Source organism: Zymoseptoria tritici, chromosome 8 (assembly GCF_000219625.1).
Source record: "Zymoseptoria tritici IPO323 chromosome 8, whole genome shotgun sequence".
Classification (NCBI taxonomy): Eukaryota; Fungi; Ascomycota; class Dothideomycetes; order Mycosphaerellales; family Mycosphaerellaceae; genus Zymoseptoria; species Zymoseptoria tritici.
The window spans coordinates 637,803-655,564 of NC_018211.1; the positions used below are offsets into that span (position 1 = coordinate 637,803).

The 17,762-nt window shown below is 53.2% G+C and overlaps 3 protein-coding genes across 3 annotated transcripts; all 3 read right to left on the reverse strand.

Moving 5' to 3' along the window:
- Positions 1-1,032: 1,032 nt before the first annotated feature.
- MYCGRDRAFT_46444 (uncharacterized protein) lies at positions 1,033-1,629 on the reverse strand (the record flags this gene model as incomplete). The annotated part of the gene is made up of 2 exons (XM_003850429.1): positions 1,033-1,329; positions 1,402-1,629. Coding segments are annotated over 2 exons (525 nt in total), but the record flags the coding sequence as incomplete, so codon positions are not given.
- Positions 1,630-3,086: 1,457 nt separating this feature from the next.
- MYCGRDRAFT_31148 (uncharacterized protein) lies at positions 3,087-3,344 on the reverse strand (the record flags this gene model as incomplete). The annotated part of the gene is made up of 1 exon (XM_003850428.1): positions 3,087-3,344. A coding segment is annotated over one exon (258 nt), but the record flags the coding sequence as incomplete, so codon positions are not given.
- A 479-nt stretch (positions 3,345-3,823) lies between these two features.
- Positions 3,824-15,673, reverse strand: MYCGRDRAFT_61343 (uncharacterized protein; the record flags this gene model as incomplete). Its single annotated transcript, XM_003850427.1, has 2 exons — positions 3,824-13,025; positions 13,098-15,673. The coding sequence occupies 2 exons, from the start codon at positions 15,647-15,649 to the stop codon at positions 3,989-3,991; spliced, it is 11,589 nt and encodes a 3,862-aa protein (XP_003850475.1).
- Positions 15,674-17,762: the final 2,089 nt, after the last annotated feature.

A 17,762-nucleotide genomic window follows, 5' to 3' on the forward strand; every position in this document is an offset into this window, starting at 1 on the left:
TCCTTCGGGCGTTCCGAAAGAACGCTAGCACATTCAGGGACGAGCCGTCAACAACAACACGTCCAGATTCTGGAGGGCGCGAAACAACTTCACTTCACCTTGTACACTAACATGAAGACCCGCGTGGCAAAGCCACTTCTCGATCACAGTTATCATAGTAGTGGCGCTAGGATAGGGAGCTGGCAGGTCGGACCTCAAAGCTCCTCATCATCTTGACAGAAGGTAGTTGAAGAAGACGACACATACAAGCACGAGTAGCAAAGACGTGAGAGTTATACGAGAGAGAGAAGAAGTTCGCTAAAAGTCATGATTCATATTCTAGTATGCTCGCTCGCTGATGCGGCTGGATGGAGGCACTTTCCGCCTTCAACACTCTAGCCTCGCGCAAACAAATTCAATCTCAATGTAAGCAGAAAGGCCAGAACGCCCGCCCAATGCAGTCTGTGAAGCTCATTCTATCCCAGTAACGCCGGCAAGTTCAGTTCCAAGCACATTTTTCAGATCATCTCCCTTTCCTCAGAAGTGCCCATGTTGCCCGTGAGCATGTCTCCTCCCAAGCAGCCCTCTGCGCATGATGGTACCGTTCGAGCAAGTCGTACCGGGTGCAACAGCTTGAGGCACAGCGCAGCCATTGTCGCAGATGCCGAAGTGCATGGCGTCAATGCAGACGATGGCGCCTGGAGTTGAGCATGCGACCTTGGGTGCGGTGCAGGCGCGGGTGCTGGATGAGTTGGAGTAGGGAGCTGCGGCTGGTGGAGTGTAGGCGGGTGGTGCAGCTGAGGGAGCTGGCGGAGCTGATGCGGGTGCGGAAATTGGTGTAGGCGCAGTGGTTGGCGCAGGGGCGGAGGTTGGCGCAGGCATTGATACCGGAGCGGAGGACGCAACTGGCGCAGCGGTGGGAGAGGCTTGAGACTCAGGTGGGCCGCCGGCGTAGGTTGGCGCAGCGGGGGCACTTCCGCCTCCACCGCCAGCCGCGCAACCTTCACCAGTTGGGATAGCCAGGGGGTATGGGTCGCCCTGGGTCATAGTGGTGACATACTTGCCAGGGTTTGGGAACTGAACGTTGATACTCTCGGTCGTAGGGCAAGTGTCGATCGCTGCAAGGTTTGCAACGAACATGGCCGGGAAATCTTTCATCTCTGAGCCGTCGCCACCGGTGATTTGGGCGTTGACGCAATTCATGTAAAGCTCTCTGTTGCCTACTGTGTTGTACCATGTCCATGCGAGAATTGCATGACCATCCTTGACACCCTTGGGAATGGTGAAGGGGAAGTCGTTGACGCAATCAGTCGCACCGGGCTTGCAGGCAATTGCCTTCTCCAGGTTGCCCTTTGTATCAGCCGGGCAGCCACCCAGAATGGAGTAGATGACAAGCCAGTTCTTGGGGTCCTTCTGCTTGACAGGATCGGTCTCGTAGGTCAAGCTGAGTTGGCAGGAGCCGCCGCCGTGGACAGCCGTGTTTGCGCCTTCAGCAAGCTCGAACGAAAGCATCTGTTTGGAGCCAGCCGCAAAGGACTGACCACCAGTGGTGGGGAGCTCAACGCCGTGGCAGGGGAAGTTGGAACCAGAAGGTTCGAGAGGGTCCTTGGGAAAGGTGCCCGGGATGGGTTCAGGGGAGTTGATGAACATATGGGCGGAGGTGGCGGACAAGAGGAGGCTTGCAGCCAAGAGAGTCTTGGTGAGCGACATCTTCGATGTCGTGTGTGTGTGGTTGTTTGGTTCGTGCAGTTGTTCTCGTTCAGGTTGTTTTGCGGTCTGATTCTGTGTGGTGGTCTGGTTTGTGAGTTGGAGGTCTGGAAGAGGAAGATGTATTGAGGTCGGGTTTGAACGGTCTAAATAGAAAGAAGAGTCAATATGGAATGATGAAGGACGTGACTTGTACAAGTAACGTGCGCAAGACAATGGGATTCTGCGAGGCGATTCGATTGTGAATGAACAATGGAATAGGACAATGGGGTTTTGTGTCTTGGGTCGACACAATAACAGGCAGGTGAATGGTATTGTATGATCGCGAGCCTAGACCGAGCGCTGTTCTTCAATGGAAAATGGTATTGTGTGCGCTGAAGGGCCTAGGTGACGGGAGTACAAGTGTGTTGTGTCGTGGAGTGGAGTCGGATGCCGGGTGACACTTCAACTCACCTCTGAGGTCCGCTTGGTGAAGTCTTGGTGAACTGTTTCAGATCCGGATCTGTCCGTCAAAGGAGTGTGTCTTGTGTTCTTGGAGACTCGCCAGGAGCACGGCGCAAAACAGCGAAAAGAGCGAAAAGTCGGCAATTGGTCGAGTGAATGCCTTAGTGTAGGTTGATGTAACAAGTTCGATTTGCGCAGGTTCCCAAATTCTGGTACGTTTGTCTTTCTGTTTGTTGATCAATCGGACAAAGCCGGCCGGCCCGAAATGGGAGTCGATAAAATCGTCTTATAGCTGGATGTTCTTTGTGTCAGATTTAGTGTTATATAACGATTTTGTAAAGGTCGATTGGCCAAAGATGGTACTTGGGCTGCGGAATTGAGTCATGATAGAGCACTGTTGTCGACGGCTGGAGACAATCAAGCCTATTGTATGCGGCCAGGTCTCTCCGATCGTATGCGTTGTAGCTCGATGAGATGCGCAGCAGATGGCTCTTAGCTTGCTAAGTCCTTCAGTAAATCTCATCGAGCTTATCGCTTTGGCATCGGATCGCTCGTCTTGTCTCGATGATGTCGATGTTCCGATGTGCCAGGGCAGCCACAGCCTACCCGCCTAGGTGTGACACTGCGTGGTCCGGCAATCAAGGCGTTTGCGCATGGCCATTGCTGATCCGATCACACCAGTCCACGCCAACGGTTCGAGGGGTGCGATATGCAATCTTGCCCAGTTCAGAGGAACAGATGACCGGCATCGCATGCTTGGATCCATGCGCGGGTCGTCAAGGCAAAAGAAACACTAACTTGCCACATTCAGCAGCATCCCATTCTCCAGACCCTGAGAGCTCGGTCGAAGTCGACCCTCAACCCTCGTAGTCGTCAGTCGTCAAGCCTTCACAACTTCACAACTTCGCATCCCTCTTCCCTCCCCTCCCCACCCTCCCCTCCTTAACCTCCTCCTCCCACCGTCCCAACTGCTCCCAAAACCCCTCATTCGGCCTCCCAACCCCCCTCCCCTCCCTAACCCACTCCAACGCCTCCTCCCTCCCAACCCCAAACTTCCACATCAAATACGCAGTCGCCACGCTCGCGCTTCGACTCACTCCCAACGCACAGTGCACAAAGACATTAGCACCCGACTGCAGCGCTTCATCGATAAACTCACATGTCTTTGGGAAAGAAGACAGGAGATCTTGCCTTTCGTTGTCTTCAGCGTCAATGATGAGCCGTGTGTAGCCTGATAGTGAGGAGGGAGAGTCTGTGACAGGGTAGTCGAGGACGGTGAGGATGTGTGTTATCTTGGCTGCAGCGATGGGGTCGGGTGAGGTTTCGAAAGCACGGAGGCCGCCGATGTAGAGCTTGCCGGGGGGTGTTTGCTTGTGATATTGCTCGGGGATTTTGATGTGTGAGATGGGGGAGATGTGTTTGAGAGAGGTGGTGAGGTGGGAGAACTGCCACATTCGGGCCATGGTCGGATTGAGAGGAGAGGATGGGCTATGCTGAATGATTCATTGGGAGGTAGTGAGGAAGGGAGCGAAGTGAAGTATTGAGCGATGCGAGGTGCCTCGGCTTCAAGAAGATATTGCTTACATAAGGTAATCGTCTTGTGAAAGAGAGGGAGAGTGAAGACACGAGGCAACGAGCATGAACATAACGCAATGAACTCGTTACAAAGATAAGATATCTGCGATACACACTCCTACCACTCTTTCACTCAAATACACAACCACAACGCCACGCTAAACTGACCCAACAATTTGTCTCCACCCTCCATTCCCTTCCCTCCAAACGCCTCGCTGAAGCGCATCGCATCACATCAATTCCTTTCCTCCCTCCCTCCCTCTCCTCCATGCTTCTCCCTTCCCTACAACCACGGCATCCAAATCAAATCCGTCTGACTCAACTTCTCCGGATTCGTCGCCTTGGCAATCAAATCCAACGCACTCTGACACGCCGGCAAATTATTCCCCGTCGGCTCTTTCGCCAACACGACCGCTTTGTTCACAATCGCATCCGCGTTCCTCTGGACATGGTCTCTCATATCGATCTCCTTCTGCCCGCGGTGGGAATTCGTGTACCAGAACTGGATCTCATCGCGAATAAAGATGGAGAGGTGGTGTTCCAGTTCGGAGTTGGAGTGGGCGGAGTCGTGCGGGGCGGCGACGGCGGTGGAGGGAGCGGCGGCGTTGACTCCGGCTGCTGCTGCGGGAGGCGTCGTGGAGACGGTGCTGTCGGAGGTGAGGCAGCGGGCGATGGCCATGAGTGCGCAGGTGAAGATGCCTTCGGTGTGAATCGGGCCCATCAGGACTTGCAAGTTGGGTGTCAGACGGAAAGGTACCGGCTCTGGCTGGTGGAAGCTCGGTCGGTTGGCCAGCATAAATGGCAACAATTCCGAACCCCAGATGTTGCCATTCCCCTTCGCGATGTGCATCTTGTTGGGGTAGCGCACCGTCATGTACATCGTGAAAGTGATGTACGTCAACGCCGCCAGCTGGTAGGAGAATTGCCTCCGGAACAGCCAGAACGAGTCGTAAGACGGGTACGTCGCGGCGAAGTAGTTGCGCACCAAATCCTTGGGCACGTAACGATCCTGCACGTAATTGAGCGACTCGATGCGCATGTTGAGCCACTGGTCCTGCTTCATCGGCGAGCTGTTGCGCATCTTCTCCATGGTAAACATGATCGGCTCGTCCTTGTCCAGCTCATTCCGGCGACAATAGTCCTCATACACCGCTTGCAGTGTGACATACGAAGCATCATCCTGGATCATGCGAATCGAAGGCGAAAGCGGAACCATGACCGGCAGATGGAACTGCAGATTTCTCCTCCGCGACTCCTTCTTCTTAGAAAGGGTGCTGTTGAAGATCCGGAACAGCTGCAAGATACGCTCTTCACGTCGACTGTGTCGCGGCGCAGGATGCTGGATAGCGAATGGATGGACACTGCCGTCGTGACCGCGAATCTTGAGTCTGCGATGACAGCCCGCCACACCTCGTACAAGGTCGACAACAGGCAGGAAGCGTTCGATTCTAACAAAGTCCTGGTTCTTGTCCTTGTGCTGGAGGTATTGCCCCGGGATCTCGACCTCGTCAAACCAGACGAAGCGGAAGCCACTGAGGTGAGTCGACTCAGCGAGGTGGAAAGTTGATGATCTCCGGTCGAGCCGCTCAGCAAGCTTGTCGCGCCATCGCCTCAGCTTGACAATGTACTCCAGCATGGTCGGCTTCTTGGTAACAAAGTCCATCTCGAAAGCCTTGCGAATGTGCGGCGGCAAGATGCTCTCCGCAAAGCGAGTAATGTTCGCCTCCGTCTGCGGTGGAAGCTTATTCTCCGCGGTGAACGAAGAAGGCGACCGACCGACATAGCTCAGAGCATCGTTCAACAATGCCACGATAAGCCGGTACGCATCTTCATCCGGAGGACACTTGAAGTGACGCTGAATCTGCTCAACCATAGCTTCCATCGAAGCGTACAGCAGCGGGAACGCAGTGCGAAGCGTGATGACAAGCAGCTCGGTGTGCTCCCACGGTTTCTTCGGCTTCGGCGCTTCTTCCTTCTTCGCCTCCTCAGTGCCCTCCATCTTGGTATCCTCACCGGCAGTGGCATTACCACTAGCCTGCACCGCCTCCCCACCACTAGTCGCAGTAGCAGGTCTCGACTGACTCCCATCACCACTCTCCGGTCTCGCCGGCGACTCCGTCTTAACCGCCTCTCCAGCCTGCTGCTTCGCCTTCTGCGCCTTCTCCTTCTGCTCGCGCAGCAACTGCGACTTGCGAATGACCTGCATATCCTCATGCGAAGTCCTCAGTTGGAAGTGCAGCGCTTGCGGATACGTCTTGGCCAGGTTCGTGAGGATCTGATGAGCGATATTGGCTTCACTCTCGGACCGAGATAGGTTGTTAAGCAGTTGCGGAATGAACGTGACCCAGTACCACCACGGATGATCACCATGATAGTCGTAGAACTTCTGTGATAGCTGGCCCTCCGCGTCGTCCAGACTGAGCAGCCACAAGATGCGACTTAGCAACTTCCTCGACTTGGCGCTCTTGTATTGTCCCGCGGCTTCGAGGTAGCAGCTCAGCGCATTCGATCCCAGCTCCAAGTTGGTCGGCTCCTCCTTGAACAGCTTGTCACTGTAGCGTCCCCACTCAGCCCAAGCCTTGGGCAGCTTGATGTCAAAGAACAGCGCCGAGCCAAAAGCGTCACTAGCTTCTTCCTTTTGATTGAGCTTGCTGAGGAACATACCCTTGAGCGTGTAAAACTCCGCTTTCTGCTGCGGCCCGAAGTAGTTCAGGTTGGTGTTGTTGATGACGTCCAGTCCATTCGTCAACTCGCTCGGGTTCTGGTAATGGCACTTTGCTTGCTCTCTCAGCTTAAGGAAAGCTTCTTGGATCTCGATGTTCGGCAGAGTGTAGATCTTGCTGAGTTGCGTAATGCACACCTCCGGCATCTGGTGCTTTCTCGCAACATGAGCGAAGCGATTGATGATCCACGCCGTCTCATGGTACCCTCGATACGCATAAGAATTGCCCGTCGCGTTGGCGCCATTATTCGGCAGCAAGCTGAGGTACGTGCCGTTGATGAGCTGGAAGATGTGCTGTCTCCAAGTCACCAAGTCTTGCCAGGCATTGATGTCGTCCCACAAGTTCGGCAGACGATCACGCCATGTGCTCAGCAACACCTTCAGCTCCTGCGATTTGGTATCCAAATTCCCTGCATTGGTCTGCGCCAAACTCTGACAAATGACACTAGCATCATGCAACTCCACCAACTGCTGGAAGTTCTGCAACAGTCCAATGTGCGCATTCGTGATGCGCCGCGGTAGCTTGTGCCAGTTTCGGATCGACAGCTGGATATTCTCATCACAAATCCGAGCAAACTCCTGCGGATTCTCCGTCTTGTTGTGCAACTTCAACAACGAAATGAACGCCTGGAAGAACATCCTCCTCGGAGTCGGCGCGTCACTGACGGCCTTGATAACAGTCTCCAGGTGTTCCCGATTCTCGGTCGTCTGCCATGTCTCGTAGTTGCGCCACATGGCTTCCAGGTAGAGGTCGTTGATGTTCTCGTGCTTCGCAAACTCGCCGAGCACATCCCACTGCTGCAGTTTCTGCCCGCAAAGCACCCACTGGTCTTCCCACAGCATGTACTCGCCTTGCGAGTAGGGCAGAGATCCGGTCCTAGCTTTGACCTGTGCCTGCTCGTACATGTTCTGCGCCTTGTCCCAGATGCCGTTCTGCTCATACGACAACGCAGCATTCGTCTCGACATAGGCTGCACGGCGTCGCCAAGTGCCGTAGAACAAATCACTCTCTTCCAGACCAGCGTACGTCTCAACCAGCGCATCCAGGTTGCTCTCCCTGACATTCGCTGTATCAACAATTGGCTTCATTGCCAGATCCTCCATGAAAGTCGCAGCGATATACCACGCATCGTACGACTTGGCCAGGTACTTCATCACATGCGACGGGAACTTGACCCGCGGCCGCGCCTTAGCAATGCCCTCCAACAACGTCGACACGCAGTTTGGCCTCCGATCAACTTGGCGCTGGTGGAAGTCCTTGGTGAGCAACGCGACAAGTCCCGCCTCGATATCCTCACGGTCTTCCTTGTTGAGCGTCGACCACACCATCGGGAAGTACGCCACCCAGATGTCATGCGCGAGCTGCCAGTCCGTATGCTGAATGTCCGCCAGAGGTACCAAAATCTCCCTCGCGCGAACAGTACTCAGCTCATTCATGAACGACTTCTCCTGCACCAGTAACTCCTCCAACGAATCATCCACCAACACATCCCCCAGCCTCGCATCGCTGGTATACGTGCTGAAGACCTTTGAAGCAGGCAAACACCTGAAATCCTCCTGATGCAAATGCACAACCGAATTCTGATCCAACGATCCGAACATCAATTGAATAACCTGACTCAACCAGAACGTCTCGGCCAAGACATCCCACTGCTGCTCGCTGATAAGCTTGAAGAATCGATTGCTAGTCGATCGGCTCAGCGCTTTGTCGTAGATCGTCATAAAGCGCGAGCGCATGTCGATGTCGGAACTCCGCAGGCCGATGAGGAAGGCATGCTCCATGCGCACCGCCAATTCTGAGCGAGTGATCTTTGGGTCCTCGTAGATGCGGATGACGAGGTTCATAAACTTCCCGTACAACGTCGGATCAGCGCGGTTCTCGAACAGGAGCATCTTCTGCAAGACCGCCGTCTTCTCCTTGAGTGTCGGCACCGGCTCGGTAGGATGGAACACCCAGCTGTCAACTTGGCTGAGAATCTTCTCGCAGAGCGGGTTGTTTGTCGAGCGCTCCACGAGCGAAGCCAGCACGCTGAGGTATGGCCGACGCTGTTCGCCCAGAGTACTGATCCGAGTGGACAACATCTCGATGACCTTGATGATCATGTTAATAGTCACCTCCGCTTCTTGCGGGTTGTTGGCGGGCGGCTGCATGCCTTGTGCAAGAGCAGCTTGCGGAGCCATGAGCGCAGCCAGATGATCCTTTGCAAGCTTCGTCTGCAGCGTCTTGAGCAACGCCGTAATATGCGGATCGATATCCTCTGGCTTTCTCTTCGACATGATCCATAGGATATTGATACCGGCCACATGTCCCGTTCCATTCAGCGCATCTCCAGCGGTGGTAGTCAAGAACGTAACAAACTCATCCGTCGGCGAATCCGCGTCCGGCAACTCCTCATCAGGCTGCGGAATCGGAATCGGCTCCAGTGCACGCTGCAATACTGGCGGTAAATTGGGCACCACATTCTCCGCAATATCAGCATTGTGCAGCGCCTCCTGTATCTCCAAATGCTCGCTCTTCAACGGCTTCGCGAGCATCTTCTGCAACTGCGGGAGTCGGGCCACGACCCACTCGTCCGATCTCGAGTTGAGCATAACCTTGACGATCTGGATCGTGTTGACTTGTCGTGTAATCCACACCTCCAACTTCTCCTCAGCTTTATGATCCCCACACAGAATCTGCTCGGTGACTTTGGGGAACATGGCATCAATGTCGACATCATCCCAGTACGGCGCAGACAGCAACTTGAGCAGCAGATCCATTGTCTTGGTGACCGTCTCGGGCGGCGGCGTCTCTTTCGCATTCGCCGCATTGCCCTCCTTGATCTTCGGCGGCCCACATGGGAACCGCTCCGGCACAGTCGCGATGAACTGCACCATATACTTGACAAACGTCAACCTCGCATGAGCCGGCGCAACAGCCGCCTTCTTCGGATTGGTATTCGCTTCACCAGTCGGGGACTCAGCACCCGCCAGTGAACCATGTTCCCTCACCGTACGTTCCTCCCACTTGAACATCAGCGTGAACAAGTTGAGCGCCAGCTTCCTCGTCTCGACGCTCGAACTCGGCAAGGAAGCGACCTTATTCATCGACGCAATGATGATCTGCGCAAAAGAGTCGCGGGCGTCGTAGAACAAGTCCGGATGGCGGACGATGAAGTTGTACACGCTGGTGAGCTGCTGAACATTGCTAATCTCCTCGCTCAGGATCTTGCGCGGCAATCTCGCCCAGACGCTCTGGCGACCTTCCGGGCCTCCGAGGCGTTTCTTCAGCACTGGCTCCAGCACTTCGAGAGACTGCATGACAATGTTCCTGCCCTCGGCCTGGTGTGCGCGGAGCAGAGCATTGTACACCTGCATTGCTATCTTAGGCGGCGTCTCGTAGTGGTGGATGAAGTATGATATAAGACAATACGCCGCGAAACGGTTGATGTGGTCGTCCAGTCGAATGTAATTCCAGCCGAACTTGATGAGGTCCTTGCGAGCGTCTTGCACCATGCTGTGGTGGTACTTGATCAGGAACGCGGAAGTTTGCAGCAACTCCATGCGACTATGGTCCACACCGTAGGTGTTGTCGTCGGAGATGTCAGACACGGATTGTGGTCGCCATAACTTTGAGTGGAACTGGTCCGTGAACGCCTTGTCCATCAGCGCGGTGCCCTTCTGATTCGGCTGGAACAGCAAGTCCCAATTTCGCATGACATCGTTTGCCAGAATTGGGTTTGACAGCATCCTGAAGACGAACCACTTCAACTTCTGCGGCGTGTCCTTGGCTGCGTAGATGTCCAGGCATCGGGTGAGGATCGATCGCTGATAGTCCACGTCCTCGTTGACGATGATGTGCTTGTACAGGAACGCAATGAGAGACGGACACTGCTGCAATTCGCCCTTGATGCACGAATCGAAGATGTCGAACAGCGTGTCCAAATCCTTCGGTTGCAGCTTCATGTACGTGATCAGAACATCCATGATCTGTTCCGCGCACTGCGTAGCCGCGAGGCGCAAGTTTTTGGGCAGCGTGCCACGTTGCAGTTGCGTTAAGACCGACTTTGCCGCATCGACAAGCGCCTTGCGAGCCTTCTCGTTCTCGAGCAATTGCTTGGCCGTGTCAGGGAACTGACAAATCGCATACGCGGCATGGATGGAGTTGACAGCCGCCTGGGCCTTGTCCTCCTCCGATCCCTCGCCAGCGAACGTCTCAATCAAGCCATCAATCTCCTTGAGAACCTTCTCCCTCAACGCACCACTCTCTTTGTCGGCCAGCATTTGCGCAAAGAACTTGCCCCGCCTCTCATCCTTCATCTTCTCACTGAAGTATGTCCAAGACTCATTCGGGTAGTGGTTGAGATACTTAATCAGCGGCTCACGGAACGGACTGCTTCTCGTTCTCCGGAGCGCTTCTTCCAACGACAAAACCCGGTCCACGAGATCTTGGAGGAACTGTGCAGCCTGACTAGGGAGCAAGTGGAAGACGTTGAAGATGGCAGTAACAACTTTCATCTTGGGCTGTGCGTCAATCAGGGTGAAAGAGACCTTTTGCAGCGTGGGTGGATCCGCGATAGCCTTCATGTGGTCCAGCAGCCGAGTACCTATCTCGACCTTAAAGTAGTTGTGCAGAAGCTGCAGGAGCGTCCGCAGACCTTCGAGACCTTCCACAGAAAGCTTGCGCGGGTCTTGCACGTTCATCAAAATTGGTCGAAGGCCATTCTGCAGCAAATCTTTCGGCAACTTTGATGTCGACTGCAATACTATCTTCAGTCCGGCATTCGCAGCGCCTGCGACTTCTTTGTTCTTGCTGTACAGCGACTTGAAGAATATGCTTATTACTCTCGCACGATGCTGATTGTTAGGCGGTTGGCCAGTCTGGCCGGGTGCAGGCGCAGCTGTTGGGCTGAAACCGGGAAGTCGAATGGCCGTGGTCAAGAGCTTGAGACCAGCAACTCTCAACCGCACGATGGACTCCGCAGTGCGATACTCGTACGGCTTCGGCGCCAGACTCTCATCGTCCGCGTCCACGAGCGCGAGCGTCTCGAAGAGCAGTCGATTCAGGTTGTCCTCGAAAGGCAGGATCTCCTTCTCGTTCGGCATGTCCAGCAGAAAGTTGATGGCATCAATATACCCAATCTGCGCGGTGAAAGGCAGCGCACGCAACGGCTTGATGAAAATGTGCTCCGTCAGAACCGTCTTGACCGGCAAGATTAGTTCGTGAAGCTGCATATCAAGATGCGCCGCAAGCGTCCTCAAAGTCTGCTGTGAAGCCTCCCTGACATGGCGGTTCATGTGGCTCGTTTCGGAAACCAGAGTCTGGGTCAGGACTCTGAGCTTGCTCTCCTTGTTCTCGAGGTCTTCCTTCTTCTCGATGCCAGAGGTGGCAAAGCGCTTCGCGACGGTGATGATGGTGTCCTTTGCCTGAACTCTTATGTTCGCAGGCAATTCCTGCGGCATATCTTTGATGACGAAGAGTAGTGCCTTCAACATCTCCGCCATTCGTTCCGTCAGCCAAGCGTCGGAGAATCCCATCTTGTCGGTGTCAGTGAGGATGCCGATGCCCAACGAGCCAGATGACTTCGTGAACCACTCCTCTTCGTAGCAAGCATGACAGAATGCCTCGGCGAGACGAGAGAAGAAAGGTAGACACTCCGCTTTCTGCGCATCGCCGAAGATGGTCGACGCGATTTTGAGGCAAGACAGCATAGCATTCTCAGCCACCTCACGGATAGTCTTCTGCTCCGATGCCAAGCTTTGGCAAATTGCATCAGCGAGCACAATCGTTTCAACGTACACTGGACCTTCTCCCGAGCGGACGTCAAAGGGACGCCTCTTATGCTTCTCCTTCGCGACCGCGACGCCGAGCTCGACGATCATGAAGTGGCGGTAAATGCCTTGGAGGAACTTGCCGGCTTCATCTTTCAGCGACTCGATGCTGGTTGCGTAGATGATCGCCTTCAATAGCTTGAGTAAGGTGTGTTGCTGGGCATCTTTCTTGACTGTCGACTTGGACCGCTCTGAGATGGAGAACAAGTCCGATCCGAAGTCAAAGTTCTTCGTCGCGAGGTCGTCTGCCTGCAGTCTGACCAGCCGAGCCATGTCATCGGGAAGATTGTCCGACCCGACCAGCAGCTTGACATGAGAAGTGATGAACTTGAACGCCTGGCGCTTGTGGAACTCATCCGCCTTCTTCGCCGGTGCAGTTTTAGGAACCTCCCAAAGCTTGTCAATTGCAGTGTCGATTCCCAACCTTGCTGGCAGAGGTCGCTCGCCTCCATTGCTGACAGCGCCGATGAATCTGACATCAAAGCTCGCCTCATCATCGGCATACTCCCTGAACTCCAGATCCGGAGGGTTCGTCAAGAAGCGTCGATTTCTGCCGCCCAGCTTGCCCAGAATCCTCACAGCTGTGTGTGCGCCTTGATGACCTGTGCTCACAGTCTGGCCATTGGCACCGTTCATGCTAGCCCCTGTAATGCTGGCTGGTTTCAGCATCCGCCAGAGGCTGCCCATGATATCTTCCATCCATGGCTGCATGATGGGGTCGAGATAGTCGGCTGTGAGATTGTCGACGCAAAGTTCGAGGGTACGGAGACCCTGTGCGGTAAGTTCGCTCGAGGAGCCGGCGCTGCGGACGTCGGTGGAAGAGCGGTCATTAGAGTATGAGCGTTGACTGGGGACGTACGATTGATCGCCAGATCGGAGAGCGACTGTGAGAGGCCGCATGAGGTAGGAAAGATGTGGTAGGAGGTGACTGAGTCGGGCGGGAACTGTGAGGGAGAGCTCGACGAACAGATCTCGCGTGCTGCCATCTGGTGCGGCGGCGAGTTGGGTGTTGAGCACTTCAAGCAGCATCTCAAGGAGAGGCAAGATCTCTTTGTAGAGGTGTTCGAATCGCCCACCTCCTATGCTGCGAAACAACGACCTCAAGAGGAGGAAGTAATTCGTCGGCTCGGCTGCGGTGACGGACAGCTCGATCGATCTGGTGATCAACTCGCGGACATGAGGAAGGAGCACGTTCTCGTTGTGTTGCGAAAACAGCGTCACCGCCATGAACGACAATTTGAACAGTCTCAATAGTACTGAAGTCTTGACACCATCACTCTCGCCAACTTCATCAAGTTTACCCATGAGAAACTTCAGCAGCATGCCACAGAATGCAGAGCTGGTCGCCTCGCTCGCGAGCAGGAATTGTGGAATGTGCAGCAAAGCCGAGTGCTTGAAGCTCTGCTCATACAAGAAGTTGATGCCAGAAGGAGTGCCCGATGTGAAGATTTCGTAGAACACAGCCGGATCCAGATGGTGAAAGATTGTCGCAAAGGTCTCAAGCAGATCTTTCTCCTCCTTCGAGTTGGCAGTGGCTGACAGACTTGATGTCGCTTCAGGTGTGGCGTCCGCACCTTGATCGAGGGGAGCGTAGTACTGAAAACACGTTGCACCCTCGCGGAAGAGCTTGAGAAGCACTTCGACTTCTTCCGCCTCGAAGCCGGAGGACAATTCGCCCCAATGTGGTGGAGCATTTGCCGTATCGACTTCATCCTTGATTCGAGGTGGATTACTGTTGCGGAGTTGGTAGAAGAATTGCTTAAGTCCTTGTAGCAAGTTCTTGAAGAGGAACTTGTTCTCCGTGACGGGATCTGTCGCTCGATCTCTGGGATTCACAGCTTTGATGGGTGTGGCGCTGAAAATGTCGGTCTCGTCCCAATCTGGCTTGTTGTCCTTGTCGGCGAGATAGTTATCCGATAGAGGTGTGCCGTCTGCCGAGGATGCGACTTCTTGCTGCTGGCGGTAAAGCTTCACGGCGTTTGGGTATGCACGATTCATGGCAGCGAACTTGTCGGCGATGCCGTTGAGCACGCTCATCATGAGGAATCGAGCATCCTTCTTCTCTTCAACCTTGGACATGCATTCGGCCATATTAAGCAGAAGCTTCGCACTCATAGTCTGATAGCTTGTGCCCGGGACCTCAACACCATCATCGCCCGTGAGGTGTCCGACGTACACCTGGACGACCTTGGAGATCTGCTCAGCGTTTAATCGCTCCCTCACATGGTGGATGAGATCAGCCAGCATGGTGTACGCTAGCGGCCGTAATGTTATATCTGCCGTCAGTGAGTCCCCGACCAGCGTCCGCGAATCCAGCAGTGGCAAGATAACCGGTAGGAAGACGTCTCGGAAGTTGAAGTTGATGATATGTCTTATAGCAACAAGAAGCTCCTTCCGTGTTGCGGTATGACTCCGCGGAACGTCTCTCAGTAACCGTACTGTGAGATGTGGCAGGATTGGGAGGAAGTCCGAAAGAGATTCTCGATACGCACGAAGAATGTAGGCCAGAAAGGACATGGTCTTAACCTGAGCCGTAACCAGATCGCCAAATGCACTCGCTTGTCCTTTTGCTCTGATCTCTTTCGCCAGGCCAGTGAAGACTGTCCCATTCTGCTCAGCCTCCTCGTGTGCCTTCTTTTGTGGTCCAGCTTGTAGAAGTATGGCGTTCTTGATTCGAGGTGTGAACTGTCCGACGTTCTTGGGTGCAAGATGCTTGTGGGCCTGGAATATTGATACCACTATTATCGGACACTCAGCCACGACCTTGAAGCTGTGCATGCCCTTGATCAGTTGTCTTGTCGTTTGTGTTTCCGCAGCTGGGTCTGGCAGTAATGACTGCGAGGACGATGCTACAGGCGAACCAGGAGTTCCGGTATTACTCGGTGTGCCCGGTGCTGCAGTAGCAGGTATCGGTGTCTGCGACTCGAATGTGTCCTTCACGGTCTGGTCCATACTGTCGAAGATCTCCATGATGAGCTCCAAGAACGGCTGAGCCCTCTCCGCAACCCCAGAGGTCTTGGTGTGGTATCGACAAAAGTCCATAACAATCTTCAGACATAGCACAGAGTTTTCCTCATTCTCCACCTTGACCAATTCCAAGCACTTGTCCACAATCTTTGCCGCATATGGTTCCATCGCGCCGACATCCGCTGCCACGGGTAATCGATGGAAGATCTCGAGTGCACATTGCCGGATCTTTTGTTCAGGCGATGTGGAGGTGAACACAGGTGATCCGCTGAGGATGTTCAGGAAGATGGGCACGAACTTTGCCAGAAAGGTGCCGTAGTTGGGCGATGAGCAGTAGAGATCCAGCGAGTCTCGAAGTTCCGTGAGAACATTGGCCTTGGTCTTGATGTCCAGCGAAGCGTCTTGCAGCTTGCCTTCAATCGTTTCCATCTGACGGTCCGCCATAGTTGTAACCTGTTGTGCGTGAGCCGGACTGGCTCTATTGGTCGAATGTCCTAGCGATGACTTGGTTGATTCATGGCAGTCAGGCGCTCATTTCTGGTCGAGTGGATGGGAGGATGTGTTTGCCTCGAGGCTGGTGTAACAAGATCGAGGTCGGTGGTGGGACTATTCGGTCGCTGATCGTGTGATGCCTTGTGGAAGCTTCGTGCAGAGTGAGGAAGACGCGCCAGATGGTCCTGTTCTGCAGGCTCGAGGAATGGCAGTGAGGATTATGGAAGTAATGATCGATTGGCTGAATGATCGATCGCTTTCCGATGCCGTCGCGGTGAAGTTCGTGAAATTCGTTTCGTGGTGAAGTTCGCAAGGCTGTCGTCGTTCTTTTGCCAAAGTTGAAACAGCAGAGCGTGAAGCCAGTCGCTTCTCAGAAATCGGTAGACTGGGGCAGGCGACTGCCAAATCACGCCGATCTTTGCCAAATTGAGATTTTACGGAAGGAACGGTCCAGCCCATGCCTTCCGCGACCATGGATCTGTGCGGGGAGAGCGGGAGCGCCCAGACAAACATTCAACTTCATACATAAGGGTGCGTATACCTAGAGGCTGTTAATAGGTTATTAAGCGCCAAGACCAAATAACCGACCATTCTGCGAGTCGTTTACCTAGCCATGTCGTTAAAGAAGTCGGTTATTGTTTACGAGCTCGCTGTCGCTACTCGCTAACTATATTAAGTTAGTATATAGCCGTCCTATAGGTTTATATATTAACGAACTCTATAGTCTATTAATTGCTATTATTGTAGCCCGTGCTAGCAGCCATCGCGCTTGTTTACGTCGTCGCGTGTTATCGTATACCTCTTCTATATATATAGCTCTATAAGCCCTTATATATCCGTTATAATACTACTATAGCCGATACCGCGGAAGAAGGGTAAGGGGAAGTCTAAGGAGCTACTATCGTCTAGCAGAAAGCGTAGGAACGTAGCTAGTAATAATAGTAAGGATAAAGAGCTAGTAGTACCGTCTAGTAAGAGTAAGAAGAAGTAGAAGAAGTAGAAGCCGAAGGGATATATATATAGCTCCGAGCATCTAGTAATTAGCTAGTAGGATAATAAATACGTCGACGTGTTTATAGAGGCGTTATCGAGGCTTAAGAGTAGAGGTTTAATATAGTATAATAATACCTTCGTAGCGAAGTATCTACGTCTAGTTACCGAGAAGATATATAACCGCTTTAAGCGCTTCTTTAAGTAAGAGATACTTACTAACAAGTAGCGTAAAATAAAGAGAGCATATATACTATATGCCGCTTACTTAAAGTATATTAGTAGATAGAACGGCTACCCTACGAAGCTAGTAGATAAGTCCGTTAAGGATGCTTATTATAAAGCGTACCCTACGTATAAGCCGTTTAGAGACTCCTATCCGCTATTCTCCTTCTTAATCTATACTATTATCGGTACTAACGTAGCTACTAGTAAGTACGCTGTCGGTAGTAGAGGGGGTGCTCGTCTCGCCGAGTCTAAGGCTAAAGAGTTAGCGGATAAGGATAGTAAGGGCGAGAGCGAGGGCGCTAGCGGAGCGGCTAAATCGGAGGTTAATAATAAGGTCGAAGAGGTAGATCCTAAGGACGAGCAAGTGTTAAGAGCTACGTAGTTAGCAAAGGTAAACAAAGAGCGCCGTACGAAGGTAAGGAAATAGTAGGTTATAACTAAGGTAGATCCGGAATACCTAAAGGCTATCTATAAGCTTATAGTTCCGCTCTAATAGACTATAGCTACTATAGCGAAGTAGGACGAGCTAAAGGATAAGACGCCGCTAGAGCTTCTTAGTAAGCGGCTAGCTCGTAATAAGGTTATACTAGATAGCGTAAGCGACGAGGACAAGGACCTACTTTTAATAAAGTTATCGGACAATCTAAACCTCGCTATTGCCGCTAAACCGCTCCTTAAGGACGAGCTTAGTAGCCGCCTTAGATTATACCTATAAAGGATTATTATATAAGCTAAACCGTCTACGCCGCCGGTCGACAACCCCCTAGCTTACTATGCTCCGCCGTAGTATAGCTATCTATAGTAGAGTTATACCTTCTCGCTATTCGGTTAGTTATAGCCGCTGCCG